Source organism: Lontra canadensis, unplaced genomic scaffold (genome assembly GCF_010015895.1).
Source record: "Lontra canadensis isolate GAN:19392208 unplaced genomic scaffold, GSC_riverotter_1.0 scaffold1, whole genome shotgun sequence".
Lineage (NCBI taxonomy): Eukaryota > Metazoa > Chordata > Mammalia > Carnivora > Mustelidae > Lontra > Lontra canadensis.
Genome location: NW_022630995.1, coordinates 27,827,786 through 27,843,348, shown reverse-complemented (window position 1 = coordinate 27,843,348; position 15,563 = coordinate 27,827,786). Strand labels below are relative to the sequence as shown.

General features: G+C 37.1%; 1 protein-coding gene across 1 annotated transcript in view; it reads right to left on the bottom strand.

Annotated features, from left to right (window-relative positions):
* Positions 1 to 15,563, bottom strand: part of CORIN (corin, serine peptidase) — a 243,648-nt gene that overhangs the window by 185,027 nt on the left and 43,058 nt on the right. Inside the window, exon 3 of the mRNA XM_032852353.1 lies at positions 12,265 to 12,465. Within this exon, the coding sequence (XP_032708244.1) occupies positions 12,265 to 12,465 (201 nt within the window). The remainder of the gene's footprint in view (positions 1 to 12,264; positions 12,466 to 15,563) is intronic.

The window sequence follows — 15,563 nt, the reverse complement described above, 5'->3', positions numbered from 1 at the left end:
ATAGCACTAAAAATAGTAATTTAACCTTAAAATATTTACAAGTAATAATTAGAAATTGAAGAGGCTTAAATGTACTATGAGTACATTTAAGAAGATACATATATAAGGAAATTGCAAGTCAACTAAAAAAAAAATGTCCTTCTGAATCCAAGAACTGAGAAGTGGAAGAAAAAAGTCCTGAAAATGTTATGGAGAAAAGTTTTTCCTGAAAAGAAGGAATAAATGAGTCTGCATATGAAAAGGGCAACCATATTTCATTATGACCTCAGAATGATGGACATCAGCACAAACAGTTTAAGTTAATAAGCTGACTAGAAGAAAAAATTCTTCAAGAACTTTGGCAGGAACTTGGCACCATATGTGTTCATTGGCCCTGAGCAGTCACTTCTTTCAGGCTTTCTGGTGAACAGAGAAAACTATTATGTATTTTATTTATTTATTTATTTGACAGAGATCACAAGTAGGCAGAGAGGCAGGCAGAGGGAGAGAGGGGGCAGGGAAGCAGGCTCCCCGCTGAGCAGAGAGTCTGATGCGGGGCTTGATCCCAGGACCCTGGAATCATGACCTGAGCCAAAGGCAGAGGTTTAACCCACTGAGCCACCCAGGTGCCCAACTATTATGTATTTTTAAAGGAGGAAAAGATATTGTGTTTACACTGTGTAAACAGTTTACACAGTGTAAACACTGATGATTTCAATTCAAAATTAAGATGATTTTATTTGTTTTTGTATCTGTCCCTCTTTGCTCTTATTTTGAAAATGTGGCTCCTGACATAAATATAAATACTTATTTGCTTTCCCCTATTATGTGCAAATAATAGTTTTAAAATAACAAACTCAATATATTAATAAGCCTGCCTAATGGAAATTTGAAATGGAGTAAATGTTTAAAAATAACACTTAAACCATAAAATTTCTAACAGAAAACAGGGGGAAAGCTTCCTGACATTGGTCTTGGCAATTATTTTTTTTTTAATAAGATACCACATAAGACAGACTAGAAATTTGCTGAGAATAAAAGTGTTCTCACCACACACACACAGAGTTAACTACATGAAGTGATGGATGTGTTAATTACCTTGATCTTGGCAATCCTGTCAAAATGCACATGTATAGCAAATCATCACATTTTATACTTTAATATATGCAAATGTTTGTCAATTTTTCCTCAATAAAGCTGGGAGGAAAGAAAGACTACTTGTTGAGTTTAAACTTCCTTGGCAATTCTTTTGGTGCTTAGAGTACATCTACTAGGGAGTTTTAAATCAAAATATTCTAAGTTCAGTGGACATAATTCTTTTATTTTGGATGGTTGAGACTTGATATACATTTAGGATAATTCATTGCCTTGTTTTCAATTTTTACTGAATTTTTTTCCCTGGCATAATTGTTTATTGAGTTATTTACCTGATTCTAAATCAAAACTACAAGAGAGATTCATCTGAACATGTCTTAATTGCATCCCGTCACTTCCTTCCTGTCCTTCTTCAGCAAAAAAAAACAAAAACAAAAACAAAAAACATTTTTATTAGTGTTTGGTGTATCCTCCGTTTATATTTTAAAATAAGTAAATAAATAAATTTCCCCTTCCCAATTTATCACACAAAACGTGGCATATTTTATACACTGTTTTGCACCTTGTAATAGAAATCTACCAGTGTGTAGAGATCTACCTCATCTTCCCAGATGTATCATACACTATTGCTTGGCTATCCCATGTTTTTGTTTTTTTTTTTAACAGTTCCCTCCTAATTGTCATTTAGAATATTTCCATTCTTCTGGAATTACAAATAATGTCAGAGCATCCAGATTTTTGAGAGATACTCATTATTGGATTAAAGACATTTTCTTCCCTGTTTAGTGTCAAATTTTAACCAATGCTTTTGCTTCAGCAATTGAGATGATCAATAAAAGAAATCTACTTTATTAATTAGATGAGGAGACATACAAATAACATGTCTAACATTAAGCCATCCTTGCATTTCCATAATAAGGCCTATTTTGTTAAAATGCAATATAATTTTAGGTGTTAATGGATTTGGTTGCTAACATTTTATTTAATAGCTTTGCATTTATACGTGAGATTTGTATTAGTCTACTATAGACCGGGTGGGTGGCTTAAAGAGCAAAAATTTATTTCCTCACAGTTCTGGAGCTAGAAGTCTAAGATCAAGGTGACAGCATGGTGGGTTTCTGATGAAAGCTCTCACCTGGGGCTACAGAGGATGTCTTTTCACTGTGTGCTCACTGTGTGCTCACACGACCTCTTTTTTGCATGAGCATGGAAAGAGCAAGTTTTCTGGTGTCTCCTTTTATAAGAAAGGACACTCAATCTCATCATGATGGTCCCACCTCATGGCCTCCTCTAGCTCTAATTATTTCCCAAAGTCCCCATCTCCAAATACCATCACATTGGGTGTCAAAGTTTCAACATATAAGTTTTATAGAGGAATACAAAGATTCAGTCCATAATATTCTACCCTTGGTACCCCAAAATTCATGTTCTTCTTACATGCAAAATATATTCATTCTATCCCCAAAGTCCTGAAGTCTTAAGTCATTCCAGTGTCAACTCCAAAGTCTCAAGTCCAGAGTCTTATCTAAATATTATCTAAATCAGATGAGGGTGAGACTCAAAGCACAATGCATCCTGAGGCAAAATTCCTCTCCAGTTGTGAAACTGTGAAACCAGGTAAGTTATGGCCTTCCAAAATATAATAGTGTGACAGGCAGAGGACAGACATCCCCATTCCCAAAGGGAGAAGTAGGAAATAAGGAAGGAGTGATGGTTCCCCACCTGAATATTGATGGTGCATGATGGTTCCCACACGCTACTTGCTTTACTGTCTCTCAAGATTGGCTATAACATGGCCACTTGGCCAATCCCCAAACTCTAAAACAAGCAAAAACTTAGTTCATTTCTTTCCCATGGTAACCCTCTCATATTATTTATTTTTAAACATTTCTGTTGACTTTAAAGGATACGTAATATGGAAACACACGATGGCTTAATGGCCATCAAGTTATCATAAATCATTTTCTTAAAATGCATATCCTCTGTCCAGTACACATTTCTAAACATAACCAAAGCAGAAACAAACTCTGTGAGTTGATTACTTAATATACAGTGAAAGATTGGAAAGAAATTTCAAGGAAGGAATTGTATAATTCTAGACCTCCCACATCCTAAGGTGATAAAATTCTCAATAGTATCTGTAAAAGCAAGGTTGGCTTTTCCATAAAATTGAAAACTACAGACGTGTTTTAAATTATCTAAGGTAATATTATAACTATGTTTTTAAACTTAATAATCATACAGTAAAATCTCATTAAAAATAAAAAAATCCAGGTCAAACCTTTAAACTAAAACTAACTTTTATATTTATAAATAAAACTTTATTGTTTGGAAAAATGATGTATTTACTATAGCTTAAATATGGGATGAATTAGCAATCTTATCTTTTAAAGAAATAAGAATTGAAATAGATCATGTTTTCCTCTGTCTCTGATCCTCTCTTACAGAATTTCCCAGTTTGTTTATGTCTCAAGGCAGTTACTAGACAGTGGCTACGTAGGGACAGGATTTCTATCTGATCCACTTTTGTAGTCTACTCAGCCAAACTCCAGAGCTTGGCACCCAATAAACAGATACTGAAGAATAAATGGTGCTTTCTAGAATATCCTAAACTCTCAGAAATTAAGATGTTTCATAAAGCTTGGAAGAAGACATAAACATCTGAATGAGTTTATACCAATTAAGATAATTATAAACAAGTACTGTAAGTTTTATAATTCAAACACCACATGCAAATATTACGTTAATTATGCAGAGGAGCAAAATATAAGAATAAAATATGTTAACAATAAAAGGCAAAGAGTGGTTTGGATCAAATGTAAATTGATTCAAGCTTTTGGCTTACAAAATTCATTATCATATTATTTCAACTACAAGAAAGTGAAAAGGCATATTCTCCAAAGGCACAAGTAACAGCAAACAGATTCCCACTGTTAGTTTTTTGCCTTCAACACAGAATTGTAGAAAAACCAAAAACCTGACAGTCAGCAAATTGAATGATTCAGGCAAAAAGAATATACACAATGCCAATTTTCTTTCAGAAACAGAAAGTAGAGTAAATTACGCAGGTTGGTTTGTTTTCTTTTTTTAACTTTTATCTGAGAATTTGGCTTTTAAAAGATCGTTTTTACCCTTCAATTGGATTAGGATTGTGTTTGCAATGTAGTATCACCATGCTACTGTTTCTTGGTTTTTGTTTGTGTTGTTTTTTTTTCCTTTTTTCTGTATACTGATCAAGGATATTGGGCTGTTCTTCCTGAAGAAAAAAGCCATGATAATGAATCTGGAGAGGAAAATTTTGAACCACAAGCCTTTGACACAACTATTTAACACTGACTCTCATTTGCTATAATAATATGTTATAGGCACAATGCCTTTGGGGGAACATGTCACCTGTGGAATATTGCAGGATTCATTTTGGAAAGAAGGTCAGGAAGTCTTACCCAGAGATCTTTGAGAAGGCAAGACCGGGGCTGTAGTCAAAGGAGAATGAACCAGTGACCAATTCATTACCCCTTTCAAAAGCCTACCTCACCAAGTGATTGAGTTTGGTTTCTCTGGAAAAGAACCCAGTACCTCCAAAGGACAGTCATCTAAAGATGAAATAAGGAGAAAGGAAAGAAGAATGGAGGGGGGGAAGGAGTCCATTACTACACTTTGAATTTCCTTTCTCAGTCTCCCAAGTATTGTGCCGGTCTTCACTAGAACGCTACCGTGCTAACCAGAAAAGCATTCAACAATTACTTAAATGCTTCACTTGGTTCTTGATTAAATGTTGATTCTAGCCAGAAGCCCATGTCTGAATCTCATTAACTATTCTTCAAGCCTGAAAAATACAATTTAATACACAGAAGATGGCAACCAACTGGACTTGAACATTGGTGTCCAACAGTGGTGGCTAGCAGTAAATTTTGGAGTAGTCAATTCCTAATGAAGCAGCCTGAGAGGGCCTTAGACTCTCCCAGGTACAAAAAATATATACATTTCATCTGGAGTATGTGCTCTTAATCATAATCAAAAGACTCCTAGTCACCCCTACACAGAATTTTTATTGTCTCTAAAGAACCTGGATTGCAGAAAAATAGCATTTCTATTTCCATTAACCTCCAAATGAAATTTAGAATACTTAAATTATCAATGTAGGCAACAAATGTAGAAAAACATTAAAAATTATACATGATATCTTCATATCAACATGGAGCTATGGCAGACATTTCAAAATATTATTTATGCTCATCCCTGTCATAAAATTATCATTATTGACCTACGGCTAGATATCATTATTTAATAGACACATGAATTACTGTATCATGAATTTTTGTTTCTAATATTTTGATAACTGAATTTTAATAAAATTGCCTTCCTTTGTGATTCTGTATAATTTACTTTAAGCACCAAGACATTATTCTGAGTAGGCACCTGGAGTCCTCACCAGATTACCTTGGTCCTTAGAGTCCTTGGCACAACAGAAGTTAAGAAGCTTTGTCAGAGAGCTTCCCTGCTTTTTCTGAGGATGTGACATCAACAGCTAGAATTCTGCCACCATAAAGCAGTTATTTTGCAAGCTGAAAGTTGTGACAGGTGTTCTTACAGGGAGAAAGTTATGCAGGTGTCTATATAATTAGAGATAAACAATTTATGCCTATAGATCTAGCACAACCTCAAAATTAATATGTATAATTTAAGTAGAAACAAAACTACAAAACTTATGAAATTTAAGTTAATTATTTTCATGAATAATATTAACAGTATTCTATGAAAAGTATGGCGGTGAGTCACAAGTTCTTCTGTATTTAGGAAGCTTATACTATCCCATATCCCAGCTGAGCAAGTGGGTCACCATTTTTCTCTGTTTGAACTGCCACAAAGGTGCCCTTTGTACATGAAGCCGGTACATACTTTAGTTCCGCTACTGAGAAAAATATCTTTATCAAGTCTGCCTCCGTCCCTTTCTTGATGGCTGGGAAACATCTAGCCAATATAGCTTAGCAGCCACATAAATCATAAATAGAAACTCAAATACAGGCACCAAAATTCCATGTAAGTACTTGTTATAAAATGGTTATTCAGGAAAGAGCCTAGATGTCCATCAACAGATGAATGGATAAAGAAGATGTGGTATATATATATATATTATGCAGCCATCAGAAAGACCAAAATCTTGCCATTTGCAACGATGTGGATGGAACTAGAGGGTATTATGCCAAGTGAAATAAGTCAATCAGAGAAAGTCAATTATCATATAATCTCTCTGATATGATGAACTTGAGAGGCAGGGCAGGGGTTTGTTGGGGGAAGGGAGGGAAAAATGAAACAAGATGGATCTGACCAGAGAGGGAGACAAACCATAAGAGACTCAATCTCAGGAAACAAACTGAAGGTTGCTGGAGGTGTGGCGGCTGGGATGAGGTCGTTGGGTTATGGACTTGGGGAGGGTATGTGCTATGGTGAGTGCTGTGAAATGTGTAAGACTGATGATTCACAGACCTGTACCCCTGGGGCTAATAATACATTATATGTTAATATTTTTAAAAGGTGGTTTCCAGGTTATTGAGATGAGGCTTACAGTAGTTATTTCTTTATTAACACTGAAATGAAAGCATATATTGAAGAAATTGTTATAGAGAATTCTTGGATCCTCAGAATACATCTGAGTCCCTCAGATGGAAAAGTGCTGTCCAACAACAACCAAGGAATGCTAAGGATACAATTCTTGGGCACCTTTAATCCATTCACTTATCCCCATTTACACAGATGAGCACAGATGCTCACTCCAAACAGCATAATAATCCAGTCAGTAAGCTACAGAGGTGAGCGCATTACTCCGAGGACAGCAGAACTGACTTTTGGAAAATACAATGAAGACATCCAGTGTTCTGTTGATGATAAGATTAGAAAATGTCAGGGGAAAAGGAGAAGGGACTTAACATGATTTCAGATGTCTAGTTAGACTCCCTCTCCCCAAATCCCCTTTGTAGAGTTACCTGATGAACAGTAATCCAGGCAAAACTTCAAGACATTCTCTGATCCCCTTAGCTCCATACTCTTGGCAGAACTCACTTTCAAGCTAATAGAAATACCATGTTACAAACCGAAAACTAGGAAGGAAGAATAACTTTAGGGTTTTTAACTGGTGTATAAGCTTTCTACACTCAGCAAATTTTGAGCATGTGATTAGGGCACTTTTGGTGCAAAGTTTTCAGTGCTGAATCTTTTTTAAAAAGTGAATTAACAAGGCAGGAAACAACAGATGTTGAAAAGGATGTGGAGAAAGGGGAACCCTCCTACACTGTTGGTAGGAATGCAAGTTGGTGTAGCCATTTTGGAAAACAGTGTGGAGATTCCTTAAGAAATTAAAAATAGAGCTACTCTATGACCCAGCAATTGTACTACTGGGTATTTACCCCAAGGATACAGATGTAGTGAAAAGAGGGGCCATCTGTACCCGAATGTTCATAGCATCAATGGCTACAATAGCCAAACTGTAGAAAGAACCGAGATGCCCTTCAACAGAAGAATGGGTAAAGAAGATGTGGTCAATATATACAATGGAATATTACGCAGCCATCAGAAAGGATGAATACCCAACTTTTGCATCAACATGGATGGGACTGGAGATTATGCTGAGTTCAATAAGTCAAGCAGAGAAAGTCAATTACCATTTAGTTTCACTTTTCATAAAACATAAGGGATAGCATGGAGGACATCAGAAGAAGGAAGGGAAAAATGAAGCAGGGGAAATCAGAGGGAGAGACAAATCATGAGAAACTGTGGATTCTGAGAAACAAACTGAGGGTTTTAGAGGGGATGGGAGTGGGAGATGGGTGAGCCTACTGATGGGTCTTAAGGAGTGCACGTATTGCATGGAGCACTGGGTATTATACATAAACAATGAATCTTGAAACCATGCATCAAAAACTAGTAGATGTATTTGATGGTGACTAACATAACACAATAATAAAAAAAAAAAGAAAAAGAAAATGTTAAGTATGCCAAAAAAAAAAAAAAAGTGAGAGGGGTGCCTGGGTAGCTCAGTTGTTAATCGTCTGCTTTGGGCTCGGGTCATGATCCCAGGGTCCTGAGATTGAGCCCTGCATCAGGCTCCCTGATCAGATGCCTGCTTCTCTCACTCCTTCTCCCCCTTCTTGGGTTCCCTCTCTTGCTATGTCTTTCACTGTCAAATAAATAAATAAAATCTTTAATAAATAAATAAATAAATAAATACAAATTAAAGTGAGTGAGAGGCATGACACATTTTCATCTGATACAGAGGATTACAGAGCTGGTTACCAAAGAGCATGATAACAAAACAGAACACTTGAAGCTTTTAGCACCTTACCCCACCTTTTTGTCACTTTAATTCCCGATCAGAGTTTCTAGGTTACTTCACTGTGTACCATGTTATCTTTAACCCAAAAGCTCTTGCTTGGTCAAAGAGTTTTTTCCCTTTCCTTAATACTGAATTTATGTTTAAATATTTATAAGGAGAAAGGTGAAAACAAAAAAGTGAAATTACAAAATGCAACCTAGAAGAATCCCTTGCTGAAATATAACATGCAAGCTAAGAATGAAATTTCCCCTTTCCATATTACAACTGGGTTTCCAAATGCAGCTAATGAAACTCCAGAAGTAACAGTTGTCACATAAAACCTGTTTTACATTTACAAAGTTCTGCCACACAGTGTAACAGGGGGGTATTCTGATTAAGAGTTTACAAACTATAGTATGCTTTGGCTTGATATTGAGGATCCTCAGGCGGAAAGTTCTTAAGGAAAGTCTACTTCCTTGTACCTTTGGCCGGAATTCTCTCCTTGGTTTCCTACCCAGGATATTTGGATAGAACAGAATGTCTGGCCACTGTATTTTTGGACCTAAGTGGACTTAAATAGCCTTCACATATGCCAGGAATTTAAAATGACATGTCAATTAGACAATCATTTTTTTAAAAGTATAAAAGCAAATCCTCTGCTAGGTGTTAGTACTGACACAAAGCATTAAATGATGCTTTAGGTAAAACTGGTTAAATACATATCAGGTGCAGAAGTATGATTAGATATTGTTAATGAAAAGTGATAAATCAGATATCAAAATTTTGAAATGACTATATTTCATTTCTTTATTCATTCAATAAATAATTTTTCAATTTTTATTTATTTTTTTTTATTTCTTTTCAGTGTTCCAGAATTCGTTGTTTATGCACCATACCCCATGCTCCATGCAATATGTGCCCTCTGTAATACCCACCACCAGGCTCACCCAACCTCCCATCCCCTGCCCCTCCAAAACCCTCAAATTGTTTTTCAGAGCCCACAGTCTCTCATGGTTCATCTCCCCCTCCAATTTCCCCCAACTCCCTTCTCTTCTTCATTCAAAAAATATTTTATAGTGCAGTCGACAAAACAAACTGCTCTCCCTGAGCTTAAATATGCTCTGCAACTGCAAAGAATGCAATGAAATTACATAAGCAGGTATGGAATGCTTGAAAGAGCACTGGTCTAAGAGTCCCAGGATCGGAATCCCAATTTCATGCCTACTCCTTGCTAGACGAGTGATATTGTATATGTCAACTTAATGTCTTTAAGCCTCAATTCCATTACTTGAAATGGTATTGTCTGTCCTGCATACCTCATCAGTTAATTATATGTAAAGACCACAGAGAAAGTATTTATTTTTTTTAAGATTTTTATTTATTTATTTGACATACAGAGATCACAAGTAGGCAGAGAGGCAGGCAGAGAGAGAGATGGGGAAGCAGACTTTCTGGCGAGCAGAGAGCCCGATGTGGGGCTCGATCCCAGGACCCGGGGATCATGACCTGAGCTGAAGGCAGAGGCTTTAACCCACTGAGCCACCCAAGAGCCCCAAGAGAAAGTATTTAAATATGCCCTCAAAACAACGAAAGCTCTATAATCACAGATTAGCAATACTACTGAAATGTATGAAAAACTATCAAGTCCCTTGTCATCAATATTTTTAGTTAATGCAGATGGTCCATCGAGGGTCTGGGTGGTCAGACAGTAAAGCTCCATGCTAACTGTCAAGTACATTAATGACATGGAATGACATATATCCAAAGCTTTTTACCTTTCTCCATTTAACCATTCTAATTTCACCTGGATTTCCTTTACACGTCAAATTTCCTTCGTACTCTCAAGCAATGTTCCAGCCATAGGAAGAGAAAACAAGTCAAACAGACCTCCATTAAGCTTCCAAACTGAGTAACAAATACCATATGTCCATTTACTCTTCAGAGTATGTGTCTGCCTCCTCTACTCGAATCTTAACAAATGACCAAAAACTTTCAAAATAGAGACAAATCCACTTAGCAAAAGAAAATAATAATTGCCGTAATTGCAACCACATTAATGGGGCTGAGTGTTTGCTTAAATGACTTCTGCACTTGTGATGAAAATCCCTGTCCTGAAGAGTAATGAAGTGCTTAAAACATGAATAAAATCTTTAAAACTTCAAAATCAAACTCACCAGGAAAACAAATTTTACTGCACATAATTTGGGTTTACAGTTATTACTGTCAGGTTAATAAACACGGATCTGTATTAATCACTGGTGAACACCAAGCATAAGAAATAGTTAATACATAAGTGCTATGTAAAAGAATGAAATCCAAACAGTTTCTTTGAAGCTAGAGCAATAGGATAATTCTGCTTTTCTTCAGACCCTGACAAACCTATGCTATGCTAGCTAAAAGGTAGCTTAATCCTTCCCTTCCTGGCTCAGAAAGAAAATCAATACTCTGTCCAAGACTGTGATTGCCTTTTGTGGGTTTTCATGAAAGAGGCAGAAACAAACAAGAAAATGACCATGAATGGATGGGCCTCATACAATTTTCAACCATATAATCTTGTTTTAGGAAGTAGAAAATAAGAATTAAGAGATACCTGGGTAGCTCAGTCAGTTACATCTAACTTTGGCTCTGGTCATGATCTCAGGGTCCTAGGAATGAGCCCCATGTTGGGCTCTGCACTCAGCAGAGTCTGCTTGTCCCCCTGCCCCTCCCGCTGCTTGTGCTCTCTCTCTCTCTCTCTTTTTTCTCTCTCTCTCTCTCTCTCAAATAAATAAAATCTTTTTTTAAAGATTTTATTTATTTATTTGACAGACAGAGATCACAAGTAAGCAGAGAGAGAGGGGGAAGCAGGCTCCCCGCTGAGCAGAGAGCCCAATGTGGGGCTCGATCCCAGGACCCTGGGATCATGACCTGAGCTGAAGGCAGAGGCTTTAACCCACTAAGCCACCCAAGCGCCACTTCAAATAAATAAAATCTGTAGAAAAAAAAAAATAAGAATTAAAACAACTGCAGTTCTTACAGTGACTGTGCTCTGATTATGTTTTGCCGGCACTAACTGGATCAGAGCCAAAGCTCTTGGGACACTTTACCCACAACTTTCCCCCCACCAGTATTCTTGGAAGCTTAATGCCTTTACTAAAAATCTGAGGGATACTGAGAAATAGAACCACATTCCAGAGCATATTGCCTGCCACCATCTAACTGGTCCCATCTCTACACTCTGTCCTCTCTCTCTCTCTCTTCCAACTCTTGTTCTGGAATAGCTGACAGATCCATTTGTCCTCTAGTAGATGCCATTTTCCTCAAGATGTGATTGTCAGTCACCAACACATAGAGTAAATTGCACAGCCAGTAAAAGAAGGAGAAGAGGAAAAAAAGGTAAAAAGAACACATGAGCACCTCAAATGCCAACTGGGGGGATAGTTCCCATTAAATCATTGACACTCTATCATAGAATTCAGATCCTTTTCCCAAGGCACCAACAACAAAATAAATAACTTCACTTTCTTCTTCATTTAACCATCTCAAAATAAGTAACTTAAAACTTCAAGACATAAACACAAATTTTCTGAGGTGAACCACCATAAAATCCATACCATTGGATTGGAGCAAGCAGTACGTCTCAGAAATGTTGAATGGCATTGACACATTTTCATTTCTTACCCTTTTCCCTGTCTGGACAGCTGATCTGATGGCACTTCACGTTTAGGAATAGCACATAGTTAATAGTCAATAGTTACGTTTGCCAGATAAGAGAATGGAGTTTTGCCTGTGTGACCTGCAAGTGATTGTTGAGTTAAGAGCACTGGTTGCCACACTTAAAAGTCCACCTGTGGGTTCTGCTGACATTAAAGGGCACGAGTATTCAGCACCCTCAGACTCACTTGTGTTCTTGTGATTTTGGTCCCCTGGGAGAGAAGCATCTGTGGTCCAGGCTGGAATGTGTTGATTGGGATGCGTAGCAGATGTCACAGTGCTCTTGTTGCAAATTGTATTTGTAACAATAATATCAGACACTTGAACTTCACCATCAGTGACCAAAGGTTCACTCCCATTTGATTTAAAATAGGCTTTTTTTAATGTTCCTGGAAGACCAAAAAAAAAAAAAAAAAGATATTTTGATACATTACTAGAAGTATTCATTTTTTAAAAAAAATCCATCAAGAAAACTCTAGAGCTACTTTCCCAAGTTTCATTCCACCCAGGCAAACACAAAGAGAAAGATGATGGCTAGCAAAATTACTCACTTCACTGGGACAACCAAGAGAGTTTCTCTTCTACCATGAGTACCCTAACTCTGTGAGAGACTACTGCTTTCTCAAAAGCTTCAGGTAGAGAAACTGAATCTCCATCTCGGTGTCCCCATGCCCAAAGAATTTAGGGCAATTCCACCTCACCTGAGACTCACAACAAATAAATGAGATGTGGTAAATCTTACAGTGTTTCCATCCTCTTTTCTCAGGTTCTCAATTTCAAAAATCATTTTATGATCTTTAGTACCCAAGGCACAAGCTTTTCATATCTCTGCTATCTGCCACCAAAGGACAATTGTACTTGCTTAGCTTTAGCCTTATATCCCTTCCACATTTTCCAAATTTCAGTGACCTATGCATAACAGATAAATAAAAATAATAGGGCCCATACGTTTACCAACACTGTATCATAAAAACCCCCCAAAAGTAAAACTCTAATTCTAGAAAAACTGAGAAAAGGAACTAAATTATCTTCATCTTTGACCAGAAAATATAAATATAATACAATCAATATGATGTAGTCATTAAACTAAGATTATCAACTCATCAATTTCTTGAGGTATTCATTCACTGACAAAATAGTCAAACCTAAGATACTGGAAATCACCTAGCTTTGGCTTCGGCAGAAATTCCTGAAAGCTTTGAAAGAGATGATGTATTTTTAACTTAGTAAAAATAGACAACAGACTGTTTCCAGAATATAGCACTATAATTGTGTATGTCACTAAAATAAACAAATGTGATATTGATTCATTATAGGAATACCCGAGGGAGGTTTTTTGTTTTTTTTTTCTCCTAAAGGAATTTACAATGAATGCTCTTATTGGCTCTTACTTTGCCAAACAGTCCACGGACCATTAAAAATAAAAGAAATATAAATAAAATGTTTAATATCAGTCTATGGAAAAAATTTCTCTACATGTGCTTGACACTTGGAAAACATTAACTATAAATCAAAATAGAAAAGCAGCTGTTTTCTAGCTAACTAAGGTCAACGGTTTCATCTGCCGAAAGATTCTAAATAAAACGGTGCAGCACAAAAGCTCAATCGTGACCATGTGGTGCAGGTAACACACTCTCCAAAACGTCTGTGTGATTCTGAGTCAATATTAAAGTCATCTTAAATGTGATAGACTTGAGGACTGTATAATATGTGTAATATGTATTTCTTTCATACAGAAGAATGTATGAATCAATTAGATACGATTTTATTTTCATCCATTTATGTAGTTGCTCTCAATGTTACTTTATTTTGACATAAATCGCCTTTTCACAGTAACATGTTAATTCCACTAATGTGGCTATCGTGGACTTTGAAAGCCCATAAAGGTGACTGACTTACGATGCTAACCCTCTGAATCAACATCCAGCTCTGTCAACGGACTTCTGGCAAAGGCCAACTCCTCACAGTTACAACCGTGAATAACTCACTTAAAAGGAGTGCCTTCCCCTATGAAATATGTCAACAGTTGTTCTTCACATTTTGTTTACAGTGATCAGCCATATTAATAATCTTTCCTTTACCTTTTTCATCTAACCACAGTGGCGAAAGTGTTAAATGCATCTCTCTACTTAAGAGGTTCTTGGAAACATGGACTTTCTTAGGAAACACTGACTTGGATAACAACTTTCTGCAAAAATTCAGCTTCCTGGGGCACCTGGGTGGCTCAGTCATTAAGTGGCTGCCTTCGGCTCAGGTCATGATTCTAGGGTCCTGGGATCGAGTCCCGCATTGGGCTCCTTGCTCAGTGGGAAGCCTGCTTCTCCCTCTCCAACTCCCCCTGCTTGTGCTCTCTTTCTTGCTATGTCTCTGTCAAATAAACAAATAAAATCTTAAAAAAAAAAATGGTTTGGAAAAAAAAATATTCAGCTTCCCTACTCTTAAACTCACATATCAAAGCAAGTTGGCAGAATAGATAAAAAGGCAAAGGTAATCCATGATATAGGGTAGTGGTTGGAGTTACTGTTCCTCGAGTACAATTTTAGAGAGACAGACAGACCAATCAACTGACAGAGAGTGGGAGGAAACACACCTAAGGACCTATCTAAAAAGCCTGAACTCATTAGACAATTTATTTTCAAGCATCTCTGGAAACCCACCAACTCTCAACTCACAGTTGGTCATCTATGATGCTTTTTTTTTTTTTTTAAGAACAAAAATTAGAATTCAGTAAGACTGAATGCCCTCAGGCTATACCATAATGAGCTGTAAAAGTGCTGAGGGTTATTAGCCCAAAGTGGAGGGTTCATTCTTCCTGTTTTGCCCCATCCTTCCTACATTCCTATTTTTATAGTGCTGTGGTTCAAAGTGCAGGTCCTACAGCCTGACCACCTGGATTTCAATCCCATTTCTGGTACTTACGAGCCCTGAAACTTTGGGAAAACTCTCAAATACCATAAAATAAGGAAAATAAAAGGCCCTGCCCTCATGGGACTGGTCATTAGGATCAAATTAGTCTCTCTCTATATATATACACACGTACACACACACCCATTTGGAACAGGTCCTGGCACATAGTAAAGTTCTCAATAACTTTTAGTCATTACTACATAATGATAGTCATGAGAGTAAAACTGCCTTCCTAGAATTACTCAGGTACTCTTAAATAAATACCAGTTTTCACTTACAATAAATGCAACCCACATAACAAAAATGGCTAAGGAAATGTTCAAAAGTGAATCACTTAACCTACTTTTGGAGTGAATGAAGTGGGGGGCTCTTTCATGCCAAGTTAATGCAAGGCCACACTGATCAAGGTTGTATGGCTTAAATGGTCATGGGGTTTTCCTAAGCAGAAGAGGGAGGTGAGTGGGTATGCATCAGAGCCATACCACATACAGACTCAATGGACCATTGCTCATTTTGCATATGGAAGGAGGCCACAAGCCAAGGAATGCAGGAAGCCTCCAGGAGCTGGGAAAGATAGGAA